Source organism: Typopeltis vanoorti, chromosome 17 (assembly GCF_054136105.1).
Source record: "Typopeltis vanoorti isolate ZY-2024b chromosome 17, IOZ_Tvanoo_1.0, whole genome shotgun sequence".
NCBI lineage: Eukaryota > Metazoa > Arthropoda > Arachnida > Uropygi > Thelyphonidae > Typopeltis > Typopeltis vanoorti.
Window position 1 is genome coordinate 31,958,514 of NC_143565.1, and position 22,551 is coordinate 31,981,064.

At 35.2% G+C, this 22,551-nt stretch overlaps 1 protein-coding gene across 1 annotated transcript in view; it reads left to right on the top strand.

Moving 5' to 3' along the window:
* Dgkepsilon (diacylglycerol kinase epsilon) overlaps nucleotides 1–22,551 on the top strand; it is a 153,615-nt gene that overhangs the window by 41,904 nt on the left and 89,160 nt on the right. Inside the window, exon 5 of the mRNA XM_090406725.1 lies at nucleotides 4,002–4,145. Within this exon, the coding sequence (XP_090262851.1) occupies nucleotides 4,002–4,145 (144 nt within the window). The remainder of the gene's footprint in view (nucleotides 1–4,001; nucleotides 4,146–22,551) is intronic.

Here is a 22,551-nt window from a genome sequence, read left to right on the forward strand (position 1 = left end):
GACTAGAGGAAATTTTTCTAAGCCTTTTTTCGACCGGTTCCCGAGTTAATCGATCTCTGGCACGGGCAAGCAGGTTTTTCCTCCCGGAAACTCGGGTTTTTCGTCCTGTAAACTCAAGAAAATCGACTGTAGAACCCACATTATTTCAGACATTAAATATTTGTGTTACGGTTAGGGACCACGAGATGGCGGCACATTTGAGCCGTCTCTCTTCACTGCGTACCGCTTAATTAGTGATAGCCTTGGGCCATCTGTCTCTGATTGGGTACCAGTGGAGATTGAACTGCCCACTCAGTCTCCAAAAAAAAAGTTAGATAGGGCTAAATGGCCTTGCCTACTCCCGTATATACGGGAATAAAAAGGCGTTAGCTGATAAAGTATAAAGTATTAGCTTTGCTCTTTTCTCAAAATATTTTTGTATGTATGACACTCATTTCCCACTCTGCTATTTAGATCCCCAGCAAGGATCAACTTTTCCTTTTTCATTGTGTCAGTTGCTTTTTCTCAAGCCTCAAAAAATTCCTCCACTTCTACTTTAGTAGAACCTTCTGTGGGACCATAGGCACAAATAAATCTCATTGTCGAGTTCCCCATTCTCATATTTACCCACATTACTTTACTTGAGACTGACTGCCATTCAAGAAGATTAGCCTCGTATTTTTTGTTGAATATATTGGCTACTCCTTCTTTTCCATGATTGTCATTGCCTGAATATAACATTTTATATTTATTGTTCAGAAAGATCTCACCAGTTTTTGTCTTTTTTGTTTCAGTCACCCCTGTTATGTCGATCTGGTACTTATCTAATTCCTCAGCTAGCTCCATTTCTTTGCCATTCCGGCTTCTTACGTTGATAGTACCGGTCTTTAACTCTGGTGATGTTGAGTTGGGGTGTGTTTTCAGATTTGTTCTAGTAGCTGACTTTTCGCTGTTCGCTCTGGTCAGCGACGTCCCAGTCGGCGTGAAATTCTGTCATGCTGTACCATCATTTTATTTGTGGTGTAAGCCAATAAGAATACAATTTGATCAACTAAATCCCAAACTGCCAGCCCATCCTCGTTCGTTCAATATTCAGGCAGATACTTAACAGGGTCCACCATGAGAAGGCGAATTGGACATTATGTCAGAAGCTGTGGTCAATTCTCTGCATTCCTTCAAAGGCTTTGTGGAGGTCTCCTCTCAGTTATACAGCTTTGACCCTTAAACACCCCTAGTATGAAACTATAAAAATGAAAATCCAGAATTAATGTTTAAATTTTGAAATGTTATGTTAGCTTAAATTAATGTCACTTACCTGACATTATAATAAATATGTACAGACATATTTATAATAAATATGTCTGTACCATTAAAATCAAAAATAATGAAAACTTCACTAGTCAGTCAACTTGGTCAATTCCAGTTACAAAGAGGAAGAGAACAGACATGGTCTGCATTGGTTATCCTGCATTAGTCAGCCTAAGAAAAGAGAAAAGTGATAGGCACAAGTAGTGTGAATGTTTGCTTTCTGTGGGATGAGACTGAATGATGTTTAGCTGGCATAAATTGATACTGTTCTCTTAGAACTGAAAATTAAGAAATATTGCATAGTATGCAGCATTTTTTTAATTTGAAGTTTAAGTATATGTTATGAAATTTGTTTGAGTATCAACTCATTTTGTATTTTTAGAATTATTTATCTATGCCATAAAAAAATTAAATTTTTGATTTAGATTTTTGAGTTTTTTTTTATCTGAATTTTCAATTTAATTGTAAAAACCTGAAGTTTTACCATTTGCATATCTTTACAATATTTACAGTAGTCATTATGAAGATTTGAGTAAATGATTCATATGGGTGTGGAAGGAATAGATGTGGGGTTGATGAAGCAGCAATTCATCTTGTACAATTTATTGTGCTTATTGTGTATATTTCTTTTATATATATATATATATATATTTTTTTTTTTTTTTTTTTTTCATTTTGTTTTTATTTGATAAATGATAATTCTTTTATTTACTTATGATCACTGTTTTTTTACATAGTAGTATAATATACACTGCTTGAAAAGAAGTTAGCAAGTCATGTGTTTGTGGCCGGTATAAATTGGAGGAATATGATTCTCCCAAGTCAGTGCAATCGTGTCTGGGTGAAATGGCTATGAGAAGGTAACTGATGGAGATCGAAAGAGGCATTGTGATAAGATGCCATATTTTGCTGGACCTATCTGCTTGGCAGATTGTTGAAAAATTGGGCCATCCTAGGTCAACAATCAGTGAAACCATTCTGAGATGGAAGCACAGGGAGTCAGATGCATGTGCTACCCACCACACTCACCAAACCTGACCACAGTGTGCTAAAAAAAAAGGATAATATGTAAAACCAACATTTGTCAGTCAACATGTTGAACACCAAGGGCTGTGCATCAACTGCAACATGAATCTGCACAAAAACATTCAGAACTGAGGCTCACAACATGGGTTACCATGGTTAGACTGCAATATGCAAGCCCCATGCTACACTCTCTGCTGAGAAGATGGACAGGTGCAGGTGGGGAAGATGCCCACTGAATGTCTCTTCAGAATACATAACCCCAGCTATGAAATTTGGAGGTGGCAGCATGATGGTATGGTCCTATTTTCCTGGTTTGGCTTCGGACCTCTGTTTGTGGTGCCATGAACATTGGATTCTGAGAGGTATCTGAACATTCTGGACAATGCAATGGTTCCTACTTTATGTTAGCTTAAATTAATGTCACTTACCTGACATTATAATGGTACATTATAATACAGAACTGACCATTGTCTCTTTCAGCAAGACAATGCACCATCATAAGGCTGCTGCTGTAACTGCATGGTTTATGGACATGAACTCAACCACGCTTGACTGGTCTCCACAGAGCCCTGATCTCCTATTGAACATTTGTGGGATGTTGGTGTTGTGAGTGTTGGGTGAGGTCAAGGGATATCCACCTTACAGCAGTCCAGGACCTCATTATATGCCTAGGAAGAGTGTTCCAAAATTTCCATTGATTATTATCATACACTTGTGGAAAGTATGCACCATAAGACTGCAGTCATCTTAGTGAAAGGAGGTCCTACATCTTAGTAAGGTGGATGCCATGGCTATTTGTTCCTCACACTAGGGTGTCCATTGACTTCTTTCCAAGCAGTGTATATGTGTATTTCTTTCTTTCTTTTTTTTTTTTTTTTTTTTAATATATATAGATATTTCATTTTGCTTTCTGATAATTCTGTTATCTACTAATGATCAGTGATTTTTACATAGTAGTATAATATATACATAAATATATTATACTACTACTATGAAAAAATCAGTGATTTTTACATAGTAGTAAAATATGTAAAATTTGTCTCCAGATAGTGGGAACCTACTATCTGGAGACAAAAAAAATCCAAGAGTGAGCCAAGCAAAAAGCCAGGAGCAAAAGCCCCTTTGGTTTGTCTCAGTCCCCCTTTATACAACTCCCAGTCCTTTGTTCTTTACCTAGTAGTTTACAGGATTAGCTGCCAGCGTGATGACTTCATTCTTGTCCCTTCCGTTCTTTTTCTAAGATCGCATGACTCTGCGACCTCCTGATGTTGCCTATTCATCGTGATAATCTGGGTTAATCCCTTACTTATCTTACCTGCATGTAAAAGGTTAATCCTTTTACATACAGGTCAATTTACATTGATATTTTATGCACTTTTACAGCAAATTTATTTACTTGTTTGAGTACAATCCAATTTCTAAATTCAAAATATTCAGAAAACCCTGTAAAATCGAACGCAAAATTTTTAACAAAAAAATTAATTATGCGAGAGAGATTTTACACAAGTTCTCCACATTGTTGCCTTGATTACTTTGCCTAATGCTTTAATAGTTTTTGGGAAATCATTGTGGCAAACTCTCATTCCTGTTTTTTGAGAAAATCTTTATCATATGTGCATACATGCATACATATATACATACCTGCATGTATTGTATATATTTATTTACTTTTTTTTTTTTCCTTCCAGGTTATAGACCTTCATGATTTACCACCTGAAAGCGGGCTTGAGTGGTGCAATTTGGTTCCAGATCATGTTTGTAGAGTATTAGTTGCTGGAGGAGATGGCACTGTTGGCTGGGTTCTTAGTGCAATTGACAAACTCAAATTAGAGGTAGGAAATTGAATTGTAGATAAATGGTATGAAACAAACATGTATTATTTAACCCAAATGAGCATTTCTTAAAGAAATTTTAAAATAACCATTATATAGTTCATAATGTTACTTTCCATCAAGTTTTATTTGATTAAAATTGTCTTTTATCCCATTAAAAGAAATTATTATGTTATAGCCAAGTTGCAAAGCACCTTTAAAGTTTCAGAAGTGATCAAGAACTTCTGAGAATACATTTAGCATGAGAGCTCCTTGATGTTGCACTTTAAAGATTGTGAACCTATTCTCGTCCTTGAATGCTTATCTATTACCTTATTTATTCAATAATAACTCGCCCTCACATATCTCGCGCTCCTGATTTTACTTTAAAAAAAAAAATTAAACGTTTTGCATATACCTCACACATGAAAAAGGTTTAAAACTTTAAGAAATAGTGAATGTTATGGCAGTTTCAGATATTTTGGAATTTGGTTGAAGAAAATCAGTATTTCAACTTAAAAATTCTCGGCTTACCTTTGTCATCGAGTCACGTGATCTTTTGCACATCTTCATAGCTGTGCTATCTCTACTGGTCTAACATTCCTGTCTGTTTCATGCTCCACTTTCATTTCTCATTAGTCATTCATGAAGGATTGTTCATAACGTACCTCAAGCCTTGTAAATTACTGGTAATTTTTGCTTAAAATATATGGAGAAACGTTCAAGTCACAATGCTGGTTTTAAACTCAAAGTGATTGAATTTTGCAGAAAAACATGGCAATTGAGCAGTAGGGCATGAGTTTACAGTGACTGAATTTAATATGTGATATTGGCATATAAGCAGAAATGATTCTGAAATGATAAAAGGATAACAATAATGAAATTATTTTAATTTAATCACAGAATCATTCTAAAGATTCAAATACATCACCTCATGAAGGTGAGCAACTGATCACATAAATAATGTTGATAATTAAAATTTAAATGCATTCATTTTATAAATAATGTAAGCAATTATAATTTATAATGAATATTGAGGATTTAATTATAAATGCCAATTTAGTTTTTTCAAAAATACTCTCATATATCTCGCACCGTGAATTTTTAACTTTAATTTTTGGAAAAAGTGCGAGTTATGTTCGAGTAAATATGGTATTGGCACTTTTGATTAAAGTTTCATTGGCCTGGCAGCATGTTGAACTATGGGTACATCAGAGAAAAGGCGTACCTCTTTTCAGTACCATGGAATCGCATATTAAGTTGTATTTTTCATAAGTGAATTTTTGATTATTTATAAAATAAAAATATAGAAGAGCCTAAAAGTCTTCATTTGACGTTCAAAAACAGAACACTGTTTAACATTAAAACCATAAGATATTTTTTATTTCTTTTATATGCCAAGAAACAAAGCAATGTTGGTCTTTGAAACTTACTTTAAAAAATTTCATAATTTAATTTTTCCCTTTTCCTTAAAACTGTGGTAAATACCTTATGGCTCACATTAGCAACTAGCTTATTTATCACCATTTGCAATTATTCATCATCATCATCATCAAATTCCTGCCATGTACCCTCAAGGTGTGTACAGGATATGATAGTACTACATGAAAAATTTACATCATTTATAACTTCCTATCTACAATTTTCCTCCAAATCAGTCTGTTACTTGTCAAGACTCCAACATTATCAGATCTTATATTTCTATCGTCTAAGGCACTTTGTACTTATCAATCCACCTATATCTTGTGGTCTTCCTCTGGGTCGTTTTCCTGCCAGCCTGGCAGAGAACGCTTGTTTTGTTAATCTTTCCTCGCCCATTCTGTTTAAGTGACCATACCACCTGAGATTAGCTCTGCTAACGCATTCCTGGTTGCTGACAATGTCCATTCTTTCCTAATCTCCTAGTTTTTAATATGATATTGCCACTGATGCCATCTGTTCACGCCTCTAATCTTTCTCAGGACTCTCATATCTGCGATCTCTAGTCTTTGGTCAAGTGTTTTACTTCTGACCCAGCTCTCAGATCCATAAGTTAAAACTGGTTTGAACACTGTCTTGTATACAGCTAATTTAGTGTTCTGACTAATTTCTCTCTTATTCCATATGAATTTATTCAATTGACTTCCCACCATACCAGCTTTGTTGATTCTGTTGTCTATTTCTATATTTAATTTACCATCTTCACTAAAAATCATGCCTAAGTAGCTGAAATGTTTTACTTGTTCCACAGGTTCTCCTTTTGCAACACAGTTGACATTTTCAATGATTTTGCCTATTTTCATTGTCTTTGACTTTTTATTGCTGACCTTCAGTTATTCAATTTAGTCAGAGATTCTTGCAGACTTGTAGCAGATTTATTTATAACATTGTCCGCATAAAGCAAAGAGCTGACATTAACATCTCCAATTCTGATAACAAGTTTAATACCACTTTCCTTCATAATGTGATCCATATAGATAATGAATAACAGAGGGAATAATGTACATCCTTGTCTCACACCAGATTTAACATTAAACCATCTTCCTGTATTTCCATCAATTCTAACTGCTGACTTACAACTCAAATAAAGACTAAGTATTGATTGATATAATGCCCCACTGACACCATATAACTGTAGCGTATTGTATAGCTTCTCTCTTGGCACCTTGTCATATGCCTTTTCCAAATCGACAAAACTTAAGTACAGATCTTTGTTATATACCCATGATTTCTCCACTATTTGTCGTAACGTGAAGATCTGATCCTGACAGCCTCTATTTGGCCTGAATCCATCTTGTTCCTCACCAAGATTTTCTTTCACAATTCTTCTCTACCGTTTCTCAAGTATACTTGCATATATCTTACCAGGAACACTCAATAGGGATATACCTCTGTAATTCTCACATTCAGTTTTATTTCCCTTTTTATATATGGGTACTATGAGAGCTCTACTCCAATCATCGGGAATTCGTCCCTCTGTCTAGGCATTCTGAACTATGCATTGCAGTCACTGTAAGACTTTTATACCACCATACTTCAGCATTTCTGGTCAAATATCATCTACTCCTGCTGCCTTTCCACATTTTAAGCCTTTGATGGCTTTTTCTACTTCAAGTATGGATATGTATTCCTGACTGCTTGCCTGGTCAGTGTTTTTTACCACTGTGCTGTCATCATCACTGCTTGTTTCATTTAGCAGTTTTTCAAAGTAATTACTCCATACTTCAAGGACATCTTTTTCTCCCGTTTTCATGTCACCTTTATCATCTCTAACTCCTTTTACAATACTCTTTCCTCCATTCCTAAGCTTCAACAACAACCTCCAAAATATTTTGCCACCTTCTTGATATTTATTTTCGATGTTCTTGCTAACGTCCTCCCATGACTTTTGTTTAGCCGGTTTTACACAGTGTTTAGCTTTCTTACATTTGTCTCTGTATTCTCTAAGAGCACAAGCTGACTTATTTGCCAGGAACTTTTGATATGCTTTCTTCTTTTCCTTCACTGCCTCTTTAACTTCCTGTGTCCACCATGGAGTTCTGATTTTTCTATCCTTGCAGACAACCTCACCACATGCCTCTCTAGCTGAATCAATCAGGGTTTTCTTCAAGGTTTGGTTTCTGTTCTCAAACTCTTTCATTTTTTCTTCAATAATTTTTGTGTATTTTATTCTTCAGTTCACATCTGACAGCTGCTCAACTTTTATTCGCTTTAAAATTTTCTTACATGTTAAATTAAGGGGATAAAAATCCCTTATTATTTTACAGCCCGTATGCGAAACTTTAAGATCGAAAACTACAATCTCCGAGTTTCAAGCCGAAGAACTATTGGCGAATCCAATCGTAAGTGACCACTTGTTAGTACAACACCAAGGCAACTCGAAGCAAAGGTGGAGCAAGTTCCCTCCCTGTTCTTGATATTTTCTCATAATGTGAAAACACAGCTCCTAGGAGATGTAATACTGCTTTACATTATGAGGAGAGGTCACTACCTAGACCGGTTTCAACCTTTTTTTGAGATCTCATCAGTGAGTAGGTAGACATGGATGATATCAAAGTTTAAGTGAAAAGAACTTGCATACGTTCACTATACGAATGCCAGAGTGATGTACCTATATATATTATATATTATATTATAATTAAGATGAAAAGCCAAAGGGCTATATTTTCTGGCAAAGTTAATTAAAATAATGGGATAAAAATTCCTTATTATTTTACAGCGAGTATGCAGAACTCTTAAGATCGAAAACTACAATCTAGTTTCAAGCCAAAGAACTATTGGCGAATCCAAGCGTAAGTGACCACTTGGTAGTACAACACCAAGGCAACTCGAGGTAAAGGTGGAGCAAGCTCCCTCACTATCCTTGATATTTTCTCATAATGTGAAAACACAGCTCTTAGGAGATGTAATACTGCTTTACATTATGAGGAGAGGTCACTACCCAGACCTGTTTCAACCTTTTTTGAGGTCTCATCAGTGACTAGGTAGACCTGGATGTTATCAAAGTTTAAATGAAAAGAACTTACATACCTTCACTACACGAATGCCAGAGTGGTGTGCCTATATATCTTTTATATTATATTATAATTACGATGAAAAGCCAAACGGCTATATTTTCTGGTGAAGTTAATTAAATTAATGGGATAAAAATCCCTTATTATTTTACAGCCAGTATGCGAAACTCTAAGATCGCAAACTGCGATCTACGAGTTTCAAGCTGAAGAACTATCGGCGAATCCAAACGTATGTGACCACTTGCTTGTACAACACCAAGGCAACTCGAAGCAAAGGTGGAGCACGCTCCCTCACTATCCTTGATATTTTCTCATAATGTGAAAACAGCTCTTACGAGATGTAATACTGCTTTACCTTATGAGGAGAGGTCACTACCCAGACCGGTTTCAACCTTTTTTGAGGTCTCATCAGTGAGTAGGTAGACCTGGATGATATCAAAGTTTTATCATGTAATCATGTAAAGCAGTATTACATCTCCTAGGAGCTGTGTTTTCACATTATGAGAAAATATCAAGGATAGTGAGGGAGCGTGCTCCACCTTTACCTCGAGTTGCCTTGGTGTTGTACTACCAAGTGGTCACTTACGCTTGGATTCGCCGATAGTTCTTCGGCTTGAAACTCGTAGATCGTAGTTTTCGATCTTAGAGTTTCGCATACTGGCTGTAAAATAATAAGGGATTTTTATCCCCTTAATTTAATTAACTTTGCCAGAAAATATAACTGTTTGGCCATTTTTCTTGCATGTTATTCTTTTCAATATGAAATTCAATTTTATTCTGCTCAAGACTAAATAGTGATCACTTCCAATTTCAAATGCTCTGTACACTCTGGTGTTCTGCACCAGGGAGAAAACATCACTATCAATAATAACATAGTCAATGAGACTTTTCTTATTCCTTGCCTCTTCACTCCATGTGAATTTGTGCACATTTTTATGTTGGAACATGGTGTTAGTAATAACCATTCCATGTCCTGAGCAGAAATCCAACAGATATTGCCATTATTATTAGATTTGCTATTTCTCCAAATTTTCCCAAAATATTTTTGTATGTTTGACAATCATTTCCTGCTCTGCTATTTAGGTCCCCAACGAGGACCAACTTTTCCTTTTTCATTGTGTCAGTTGCTTTTTCTGAAGCCTTAAAAAATTCCTCCACTTCTACTTTAGTAGAACCTTCTGTGGGACCATAGGCATAAATAATTCTCGTTGTCCAGTTCCCCAATCTGATATTTGTCCACATCACTCTACTTGAGACTGTCTGCTATTCAAGAAGATTAGCCTTGTATTTTGTGTTGAATACTATGGCTACTCCTTATTTTCCTTGATTGTCATTTCCTGAATATAACATTTTGTATTTATTACTCAGGAAGATCTCACCAGTTTTTGTCATTTTTGTTTCAGTCACCCCTATTATGTCGATCTGGTACTTATCTAATTCCTCCGCTAGCGCCATTTCTTTGCCATTCAGGCTTCTTATGTTGATAGTACTGTTCTTTATCTCTGGGGATGTTGAGTTGGGGTGTGTTTTCAGATTTGTTCCAGTATCTGACTTTTCGCTGTTAGCCCTGGTTCCCTGGTGAAAACAACGCAGGCCTTGTTTAACTGGGCGATGCCCCAGCCGGCATGAAATTTTGTGATGTGGTACCATCATTTTGTATTTTGGTTTATCCAATAAGAATACAATTTGGTCGGCTAAATCCCAAATTGCCAGCCCATCCTCGTTTGTTCAGTATCCAGGTAGATACCCAACAGGGTGCACTATGAGAAGGTGAGGATTGGACATTAGGTCAGAAGCCCTGGTCGGTTCTCCGCATTCCTTTAAAGGCTATGTGGAGGTCTCCTCTCAGTTATACAGCTTTGACCCTTAAGCACCCCCTTGCAATTATTGGATAACTAAATTCTCTCATTTTATTACAACTGAAGGTCATTCATATCTTGCATTCTGTGTTGATTATTTCAAGAAGAATGCTTGTAATTTCCAGGACTGTATTCTTTTTTTTTTTTTTTTTGATTGATTTGTTTCCAGCTTCTGATCTTAACACTGAATGAGTTGAAACAGTTCTAGGTATTTAAACATTTATTTCTTATCATTTTTTCTCATCTAAGCTTTGATTCTTCAAGAGGCATGCCAAATATTTTCAAGAAAAATAAAAATATTCAAAAATATCCAACTTGCTTTTGTTAATCTTTCTCTATCTTCCTTTTCTGCATATAATAATGCTTCCAAAAAATTGCAAGTAATGATCTATTCATCTAGAACTAATTTTGAAACAAACAAAAACAGAATAATAATGGCAAATATTTGTTGGATTTCTGCTCAGGATATGGACTGGTTATTACTAACGCCATGTTCCAACATAAGAATGTGTACAAATTCACATGGAGAGAAGAGGCAAGAAATAAGAAAAGTCTCATTGACTATGTTATTGTTGATTGGGATGTTTTCTCCCTTGTGCAGGACACCAGAGTGTACAGAGGATTTCAAATTGGAAGTTATCGCGATTTAGTCTTGAGCAGGATAAAATTGAATTTTGTATTCAAAAGAATAACATGTAAGAAAGTTTTAAAACGAATAAAAGTCGAGCAGTTCTCAGATGTGAACTGTAGACTAAAATACACAAAGATTATTGAAGAAAAAATGAAAGAGTTTAAGAACAGAAACCAAATTTTAGTGATTCAGTGGCAAGCCTTGAAGAAAACCTTGATTGATTCAGCCAGAGAGGAAAGTATTGAGGTTGTGTGCAAGGATAGAAAAATCAGAGCTCCATGGTGGACACAGAAAGTTAAAGAGGCAGTGAAGGAAAAGAAGAAAGCATATCAAAAGTTCCTGGCAATTAAGTCAGATTGTGCTCTTTGAGAATACAGAGAACAAATGTAAGAATGCTAAACACTGTGTAAAACTAGCTAAACAGAAGTCATTGGAGGACTTTGGCAAGAACATGGAAAATAAATATCAAGAAGGTGGCAAAATATTTTGGAGGTTGTTGAAGAAGCTTAGAAATGTAGGAAAGAGTACTGTAAAAGGAGTTAGAGATGATAAAGGTGACAGGGAAACGGAGAAAATGATATCCTTGAAGTATGGAGTAATTATTTCGAGAAATTGCTAAATGAAACAAGCAGTGATAGCACAGTGGTGAAAAACACTCAACAGGCATACAGTCAGGAATACATATCCATACTTGAAGTAGAAAAAGCCATCAAAGGCTTGAAATGTAGAAAGGCAGCTGGAATAGATGATATTCGACCAGAAATGCTGAAGTATGGTGGTATGAGAGTCTTACAGTGGCTGCACTGCATAGTGCAGAATGCCTGGATAAAGGGACTAATTCCTGATGATTGGAGTAGAGCTCTCATAGTACCCATATATAAAAAGGGAAATAAAACTGAATGTGAGAATTACAGAGGTATTTCCCTACTGAGTGTTCCTGGTAAGATATATGCAAGTATACTTGAGAAATGGTTGAGAAGAATTGTAGAAGAAAAGCTTAGTGAAGAACAAGCTGGATTCAGGCCAAATAGAGGCTGTCAGGATCAGATCTTCACTTTACGACAAATAGTGGAGAAATCATGGGAATATAACAAAGATCTATATTTCAGTTTTGTAGATCTGGAAAAGGCATATGATAAGGTGCCAAGAGAGAAGCTATTCAATACGCTACAGTTATGTGGTGTCAATGGGGCATTATATCAAGCAATACTTAGTCTTTATTTGAGTTGTTAGTCAGCAGTTAGAATTGAAGGAAAAATTACAGGAAGATGGTTTAATGTTAAATCTGATGTGAGACAAGGATGTACATTATCCCCTCTGGTATTCATTATCTATATTGATCACATTATGAAGGAAAGCCGTATTAAACATGATATCAGAATTGGAGATGTTAATGTCAGCTCTTTGCTTTATGTGGATGATGTTATACTTATCAATAAATCCACTACGAGTCTGCAAGATTCCTTGACTAAATTGAATAGCTGTTGTAATAGATATGGTATGAAGGTCAGCAATAAATATACAAAAACAATAAAAATAGGCAGAATCGTTGAAAATGTCAACTGCATTGTGAACAGAGAACCTGTGGAACGAGTAAAACATTTCACCTAGTTAGGCACGATTTTTAATGAAGATGGTAAATTAAATATGGAAATAGACAACAGAATCAATAAAGCTGGTATGGTAGGAAGTCAATTGAATAAATTCATATGGAATAAGAGAGAAATTTGTCAGAACACTAAATTAACTGTATACAAGACAGCGTTCAAACCAGTTTTAACTTATGGATCTGAGAGCTGGGTCAGAAGTAAAACATGACCAAAGACTAGCGACCACAGATATGAGAATCCTGAGCAAGATTAGAGGTATGAACAGATGGCATCAATGGCAATATCATATTAAAAACGAAGATATTAGGAAAGAACTTGACATTGTCAGCATCCAGGAATGCGTTCGCTGAGCTAATCGCTGAATGGACGAGGAAAGATTGGCAAAACAAATAGACAACAGAATCAATTAAGCTGGTATAGTAGGAAGTCAATTGAATAAATTCATATGGAATAAGAGAGAAATTAGTAAGTAAATGTTCTCTGCCAGGTTGGCAGGAAAATGACCCAGAAGAAGACCAAGATATAGGTGGATTGATACAAAGTGCCTTAGGTGATAGATATATAAGATCTGATGGTATTGGAGTCTTGACAAGTGACAGACTGATCTGGAGGAAAATTGTAGATAGTAAATTAGTAATGATGTAAATTTTTCATATAGTACTATCATATCCTATACATGGCAGGAATTTGATGATGATTATGATGACAAAAACAGAATATTTATGTCTTGTCAAAAATGGTAAGCATGCTTTATTGTGCCAGAGCTGTTGCCCCTTGTACCAAGTGATTCAGGAGTTCTTGAGGCAAACTCACTCACTCCTCCTCCTTCAGATCAAGAAGTCTTTGTTTTAAGTTTAAGTAAGGAAATACTGTGAGTAGACATATTACTTACTATTATAATAACGTAATTAACTCACGTAAAATATTCTTTATTCGTAGAATTTTCGCATGAGTATCACAGGCATCATCAGTACAGGTGCAAAGGCTAATTAAACAATAACTGTTATATTCACAAAGTGGCAACTAAGTGGTTAAGGTTAAATTTCCTAAATTTTTATTTTTATTTTTTTTTTTTAATTTTAATTTTTATTTTTTTTATAAATGAAAATATATATATGTGTATACAATTACAAGTTAGGAAAGATTTGCTGATTTATAGAGTACTATCTCCCACAAGGGAGAAAGTCGTAGACCATCGAATCTGTTTAGGCTAGGGGAGTGAAGTAACGTTTCACATGTTTCTTTGTAAAGCCTTTCCATTAGGAATCGACTTTTGTGAATAATTTTTGTCATGTTCCACTGAACTCTATGTGTAGTGTTGATAGCATGCTCTGCAAGACTAGACTGTTCAGGTTCAAGGTACTGGATATATGACTTGTGTTCTTCTAACCGGATCAGAGCATGTCTTCCTGTTTGTCCAAAATATGATAACCCACAAGTGCAGGGAATCTGGTAGACACCTGTTTAGCTGAGATGTGGGAGCTTGTCCTTTGGAGACATCAGTAATGTGGAGATTTTTCTGATGGGTTGGAAGGCCACAGAAATATTTAGTGGTTTTAACACTTTAGCTATTCTTTCGTTAACGCCTTGCACGTAGGTTCTTCTGTATTTGAAGAGGATGCTGAAGCACGACTACTTAAAGCTCTTTTTATGAAGGAATTCTTATATTCATTGGATATGAAGGAGGAATTAATATATTGGAATTCTTTTTGTAATAGTTCTTCTGAATAACAAAAGGAGTGAGCATTCTTTTTGTAATAGTTCTTCTGAAGAACAAAAGGAGTGGGCATTCTTCAGAAGAACTATTACAAAAAGAATTACAATATATTAATTCCTTCTTCCTATCCAATGGTTATAAGAATTCCTTCATAAAAAGAGCTTTAAGTAGTCATGCTTTAGCATCCTTTTCAAATACAGAAGAATCTACACGTATGCCTATCCCCTATGTGCAAGGCGTTAGCGAACGCATATCTAAAGTGTCAAAACCACTAAATATTTGTGTGGCCTTCCAACCCATCAGAAAAATCTCCACATTTCTCACGTCTCCAAAGGACAAGCTCCCACATCTCAGCTAACCAGGTGTCTACCAGATTCCCTGCACTTGTGGGTTATCATATTTTGGACAAACAGGAAGATCTGCTCTGATCCGTTTAGGAGAACCCAAGTTATATATCCAGTACCTTGAACCTGAACAGCCTGGTCTTGCAGAGCATGCCATCAACACTAGACATAGAGCTCATTGGAATAAGACAAAAGTCATTCACAAAAGTCGGTTCCTAATGGAATGGCTTTACAAAGAAACGTGAAACGTTACTTCACTCCCCTAACCTAAACAGATCCGATGGTCTACGTCTTTCCCCCTTGTGGGAGATAGTACTCTATAAATCAGCAAATCTTTCCTAACTTGTAATTGTATGCACACATATATATATATATTTATTTATCATCATCATCATCATCAAATTCCTGACATGTACCCTCACGGGGGTGTACAGGATATGATAGTACAACATGAAAAATTTACATCATTACTAACTTCCTATCTACAATTTTCCTCCAAATTAGTCTGTTACTTGTCAAGACCCCAATATTATCAGATCTTATATTTCTATTGTCTAAGGCACTTTGTACTGTATCAATCCACCTATATCTTGGTCTTCCTCTGGGTCGTTTTCCTGTCAACCTGGCAGAGAACACTTGTTTTGCTAATCTTTCCTCGCCCATTCTGTTTAAGTGACCATACCACCTGAGATTAGCTCTGCTAATGCATTCCTGGATGCTGACAATGTCAAGTTCTTTCCTAATATTTATAAAAAATAATTTTTTTTAAAAAAATAAATTTAGGAAATTTTACCTTAACCACTTAGGTTGCGCTTTATGAATATAACAGGTATTGTTTAATTAGGCTTTGTACCTGTACTGATGATGCCTGTGATACTCAGGCGACAATTCTATGAATAAAGAATATTTTACGTGAGTTAATTCCATTATTAGAATAGTAATTCCCCCTCCAAAAAAACAAAGACTTTTTTTAGAGGGGAATTTTGAGCAGCAATATTTCTCCATATTGCATCCCAGACATGTTCTATGGGGTTAAGATCTGGGGAGCATGCTGGCCACTTGATTAATATCCTCGGTCTTCAGAAATATCTCCATTGCTCATGTACAATGTGACATTGTCATTCATAGACATGAATTCTTTGCCTACAGCACCACGGAACAATTGAACATGACGTTGAAGAACTTCATTTGCAATATTATTCTCCAGCACTGTCTTTTTCCAGCACAGCTTGGTGCATCCATTAAGCATGATGCCTTCCTACACCATGAATCCCGCACTGCTGGAGTCATGAACATCCCTTTCAAGAACATTCTCACAGTGGTAAGCAATACACTTTGATGCCCGATCAAGTGTTGCTAGAATCAGAGGAAAGACTACAACCAACTCTCATCTGTAAAGAGTACATTAGCCCATTGGTGTCTTGTCCAATTTTTATGTATACACCACTGAAAACATGCTCTACAATGAGCTGTGGATAAAGGGATAAAAACTACATGCCTTTGGGCATATAGGCCAATTTGTCACATGCATCTTGCCACCGTTTGTCAAGATATCTGCTCACCTCTGCTCGAATGGAGCTGACCTGCCATGGTGTGTCGATTGCATTTTGCTGTTATAATAAAAATCTGTCTTCATGCTCTGTGGTAGAGTGAGGGCAACCTCTTAGCAAATGTCTGGAACACATTCCATTGGTTTGAAACACTGCCCAGAGCCTGGATATAATGTTATGTGAGATTCCAAACTCTCTGGCAATATCAGTAATTCTGTGACCTTCAAACTTACCAATAATTATTCCCTATATGAAATCATCTAGATGAGGTCTTTGAGACATTACAAGACATCTCCAATTTACTTCTTTAATTCTTTTTAAAACTTTCTTACATACTGTTCTTTTCAATGTGATATCCATTTTTATCCTGCTTTGTAAATCTAGATAATTTTCAGGGGAGCTACTGTTCCTCAACAAGTGAATATTCATACCCCCATTTATGAGAACATTGTCACTTCTGAGCTCATCTAGACTGCACTCGAGTTCTTGTATAAAGTTGGACTCCATGCAGAAACAAGACCTGTGTACAGCTATTATATATATATATAGTTGTTATGTGCCATCCAGTTGTTTTTGACTCTTGGTGACCTTGTGAACAAAGGCTTTCCATTCCACTTGACCTCTTGTCCTTTCTTTCAGTAATTGTAAGTTCAAGTTGGTGAGTTCTTTTATCATTTGTGGTCTTCCTCTTCTTCTCATTCCCTCAATCTTTCCCAACATAACTGCCTTTTCCAGTGATTCGTCAGCTTGCATAATATGTCCAAAGTACATCAACTTCTGTTTAGCAATCATCACCTCCAATGAGTGTTCTGTCTTTACATTCTCTAAAATCTTCTTATTGCTCATTCTTGCAATCCATGAGATTCTTAATAGTCTCATCCACACCCATAATTCAAATGAATCAATTCACTTTCTATCTTTCTTCTTAATAATCCAGCTTTCACATCCATACATCACTACTGGAAAGACTATTGCTTTGACAATTCTAACTTTCATGGCTTTACTCACACTTCTATCTTTCATAATTTTTGTTAAGTTAAACATCGCTTTTTTCCCTATGACTATCCTTTTAATTTCATCTTCACATTTACCATCATTTCTGATTCTGGACTCCAGTAAATCATAACTTTCATCTTCACATTTACCATCATTTCCAATTCTGGATCTGAGTAAATCATAACTTTCAACAATTTCTATTTTATCTCCCTCTATTATAAATTCATTTAAATTGCCAGAAGCCATCACTTTTGTTTTGCTGATATTTAAATTAAGCCCTGGCTTTGTTACTTTCTGTCTTAACCAATAGAATCAACCATTCCAGATTCTCCTTAGTTTCTGCTATGAGGGTTGTATCATCCGCATATCTTAAATTATTTATTTTTCTGCTGCCAATCTTAATTCCAGCTGGATCTTTGTCTAAATCAGCCATTCTCGATGATGTGGAAATATTTTAATATTAAATAAAAATTAAATATTTTAATATTTATTCACTATAAATATTAAAAAAGGTAGGGTGACATTATACAACCCTGCTGCACCCCTTTTACCACCTCGAACACTGTCTGTTTCTCCAAAGACTATTTTTACTGAAGCTTCTTGGTTGTCATACAGCTCTCTTATCAAGAGAATTAGAAGTGCAGGTATTCCCATTGATCTCATTACAATCCACAGTCTGTTGTGATCCACACAATCAAATCTTTCTTATAATCAATAAAACAGATTAATACTTCCTTTTGAAATTCTCTAGTTCTTTCCATAATCCTTCTCATGTTTTCTATTTAGTCTCTAGTTCTTCTACCTGTCCTAAAGCCTGCCTGTTCTTGTTGCATTTCTCTATTCACATATGGTTCCAACTTTTGCTGGATCTTTCAACATAAGTTTACTTGCGTGTGAAATTAAAGTGATGTTCTATAATTTTCACAGTCTCTGGCATTCGATTTTTTGGGATTGGGATGAATACTGATGTTTTCCAATCTGTAAACCAGTATATTTTTTTCCAAACCTGTTGACAAATTTCAGTCAGTATATTCACTACTTCATCCTCAGCTGCTCTCAATAATTCCAGTAATGCACCATTGACTCCAGGAGCTTTTCCTTTCAGCAGCTGTTCCATTGCTGATATCACTTCACTTTTCATTATCTTGGGTTCCATCTTCTTTTCCATCAGAATTATTTTTTGCAACTCCTATCTAGGGATAAACTTCCCTATAACATCATTTATTTTTCTAAACAGATCTCTTGTTCTATCCATAATATTGCATTCTTCAATTTCCTTGCCCCTTTTGTTTTTCTTTATCTTTCCTAGCTTGTCTTGAAATCTGCACTCAGTTGTCTAACCCTTTCTTTGTTTCTCTGAAGTTTCGTTTTTCTTCTTTCCTCTGCTATTTGAATAGCTTCATCTGACAAACAACCATTTACAGTCTTTCTTTCTTGTTGCTTTATTAAGAGTCTTCTTTGCTTCTTCTATGACTGTACATTTTTTTTTTCTTCCTACAGTTCTTCTAATCCTCTTCCTGTTTTCTCTAAACTTTTTAGTTTCTTTCAGACTTTTACTTTAAATGCTTCATTTATAGGATCTAAATCAAATCTGATACTGTCCTTTTGTTTCTTCTTAGCCTTTAATTTCAATTTAACTTCAGCAATCAATAATTCATGATCTATCTCATGGTCTGCACCAGATAGTGTTTTTGCTGCTTGGATAGCACTCTTGCACCTTCTGCTGATAACAACATAATAGATCTGATTTCTGTATTCTCTATTAGGTGAAGTCCATGTGTACAATTTTTTTGTTGGAAGCAAGTATTTTCAATAAAGCAACAGTTCTCAACACAAAATTCCAACATCCTTTCTTCTGCTTTATTCCTTGGTCCTAAATCAAATTTTCCAGTGATACCTTGTTCTTCTTTTTCACCCACTTTTTTAATATATACATTATATATAATCATAATCATCATAATATATACACACATATATATATATGATGTTGTGAATATCAGTTGACATTTTCAGCTGTTCTAATTTTTATGTTATTTAAAGATAATTACACCTCCAGATTTGTTAGTTTCTACACTGATAATAATTTTTAAATCTGTTTAAATGGGACAAATGAACTTCTTCATCTTTAACCCAGGTTTCTATTAATATGAGGACATCTAACTATAGTTTATATTGTCTAGAAGTAATTCTATGTGTTCTAATTTATCTCAAATACTTCTTATATTTATATGCAAAACATTCACAGTACTTACAGTGTCTAAGGATAAAAAGTTTCTTAATTATACTGAATCATGATATACTATACCTTTATGAAAAGTGACCTCACAGTTGTTATTCTCTTCTGCCATTTTTGTTCATGAGTCAGTTTTTACTCTTGCTGTTTTCTTAGAGTTTACTCAAGTCTTCTTTGCATCTGATCTGCCATATTTTTCATATAGTATACTTCTTCACAGTTCTTTGCAATAAACAGTAGATATTTTAGATTTCCAGTCAAGTGCTCATTTAGATATATTTTCCTAATATTAAAATGTCACATTTAATACCAAACATGAAGATAAACTTCTTGATTGGAAGGCAGTTTCAAGTAGAGTTATGTTGGCAAACCTCAAAATGAGAAAATGGCCAATTACTGTTATTTGTGCTTATGGTCCCACATAAGGTTCTCACAAGGAAGTAGTGGAGTCATTAGAGCAGGTAACTGACATAAAGAACATGGAAAAAGTGGTCCTTGCTGGAAATCAAAAAAGCAGAGTTGGTAATGAAGCCCACCATCCATATAGAAACGTTTTTGGAAATTTTGGAGCAAAGGGCAAGGTTAATAATAATGGGAAATATCTGCTGGATTTCTGTTTAGGATATGGATGGCATATATCTACAAGATATATCTGCAAGATGTCCACAAGTTCAAGTGGAGAGAAGACACAAGAAATAAGAAAAGTATTATGATTATGTTATTGTTGATAGTTATATCTTTATTCTGGTTCAGGATACAAGAATATACACAGGATTTGAAATTGGAGGTGATTATCACTTAGTTGTAAATAAAATAAAATGGATATCACATTGAAAAGAACAATATGCAAGAGAGTTCCAAAAAGAATTAAAGTTAGCAGCTTTTACATGTGAACTGTAAACCCAACTACAAAAACATCATTCAAGAAAAAATGAAACAATTTGAAAATAAGAACCAAACCTTGGAGTCTCAGTAGCAAACTCTGAAGAAAGCATTAATTGATTCAGCTAGAGACATGTTATGAAGTTGTCTGCAGGGATAGAAAGATAATAATACTATAATGGCCACAAGAAGTTAAAGAAGCAATTCTGAAAAAGAAGCCATACCAAAAGTTCTTAACAAATAAGTCAGCAGATGCCTTAAAAGAATATGGATAAAAAAACATAAAAGTGCTAAGCAATGTATAAAAGCAGCTTAACAGAAAACATCAGGGTTTTCCCCCAGTTTATCTGGGGTTTTTCATCCCACAAGCAGGCAAACCGGCTCCATGAACACACATACAGTCAGGAATACTTAAGACAATCCCTCCAACCACAGGTCTGAATTGTCAGCTATGCCACTCCTGAGCCCGGATAAAAAATGGGGGGGGGGGAATTGAGATGATGCCGTACCTCCCTGTAAAAGGGGCTCACTGCCATTGAATTACCATACAAAATGAATGAATGAATCGGAAGACTTGGTAAGGATATAGAAGATAAATATCGGGAAGAGACAAAATGTTCTGGAGACTATGGAAAAAGCTTAGAAATGGAGAAAAGAGTACTGGACAAGGAATTAAAGATGACATGAAAACTGAAGATAGGAATATTCTAGATGTCTGGAATAATTACTTTGAAAGACTGTTAAACAAAACAAGCAGTGATAGAACAATGATAGAAAATTTTCAGGAGGAATGCAAACATGAATACATATCAATACTTAAGGTAGAAAAAGCCATCAAGAACTTGATGTGTAAATGCAGTTAAAGTAGACGATATTCCACTAGAAATGCTCAAACGTGGAGGTATTAAAATTTTGCAATGGCTACACTGCATAATTCAGATTGGCCTGGTCAGAAGGCTGTATTCTAGATGATCGGAGTGAAGCTCTCATAGTTCCCATTTATAAAAAGGGAAATAAACTTGAGTATGAGAATTACAAAGGAATTTCTCTAGTAACTATTCCAGCAAAGATTTATGAAAGAATACTTGAGAAGAGACTGATAAAAATTGTGGAAGAGAAACTTGGAGAAGAACAAGCTGGGTTCTGGCCAAATAGAGTTTGTCAAAATCAGATTTTCACTTTGTGAGAGTTAGTCGAGAAATGATGGGAACATAACAAGGATCTGTACTTAAGTTGTGTAGATCTGGAAAAGGCATATGACAAGGTTGCCCAGAGATAAGTTTTTCATAACATAACAATTATGTGGGATAAATGGATATTATACAGAGCAATACATAGTCTTTATTTAAATTGTAAGTCAGCAGTTAGATTTGAAGGAAATACAGGATTGGTTTAATGTAAAATCAAGTGCAAAATAAGTGTGCACACTATCTTCACTCTTATTCATCATTTATATCAATTGCATTATGAAAGAAAGTGGCATTTAAACCTGATATTATAATTGGATATATTAAACTTAACTCTCTGATTTATGCACTTGCTGTCATACTCCTAAACACATCCAGTGCAAGTCTCCAGGATTCTGAACTGAAATAATAGCTGTACCAAATTTTGGTATAAAAAGCATAAAAAAAACTCAAATAGGTAGAAACATGGAAAACTTCTTAATGGAGAACCTATAGTGTAAGGAAAATATTTTCGCTATTTAGTCATGAAGTTTAATGAATATAGCAAATTAAATATTGAAATAGACAACAGAATAAGCAAAGCTGGTATGGGTGGGGAGCTAGTTTAATAAATTTACATGGAACATGAGAGAAATTAGCCAAAATACTAAAATAGCAGTATATCAGACATTTTTAAAACCAAGTTTTAGTTATGGATCTGAGAGTTGAGTTAGAAATAAAGCACTTGATCAGTGACTAGTGACCACAGATATGAGAGTTCTAAGAAAAAATTAGGGAAGTGAATCACTAGATGGCATCAATAGCACAATCACATTAAAAATTAAGATATTAGGAAGGAACACACATTGTTAACGTTTGTTTGATGCCAAGACCTTGTTAACAATGTCATGGCATCAAACATTAAAATCAATCAACTTATCCTGGA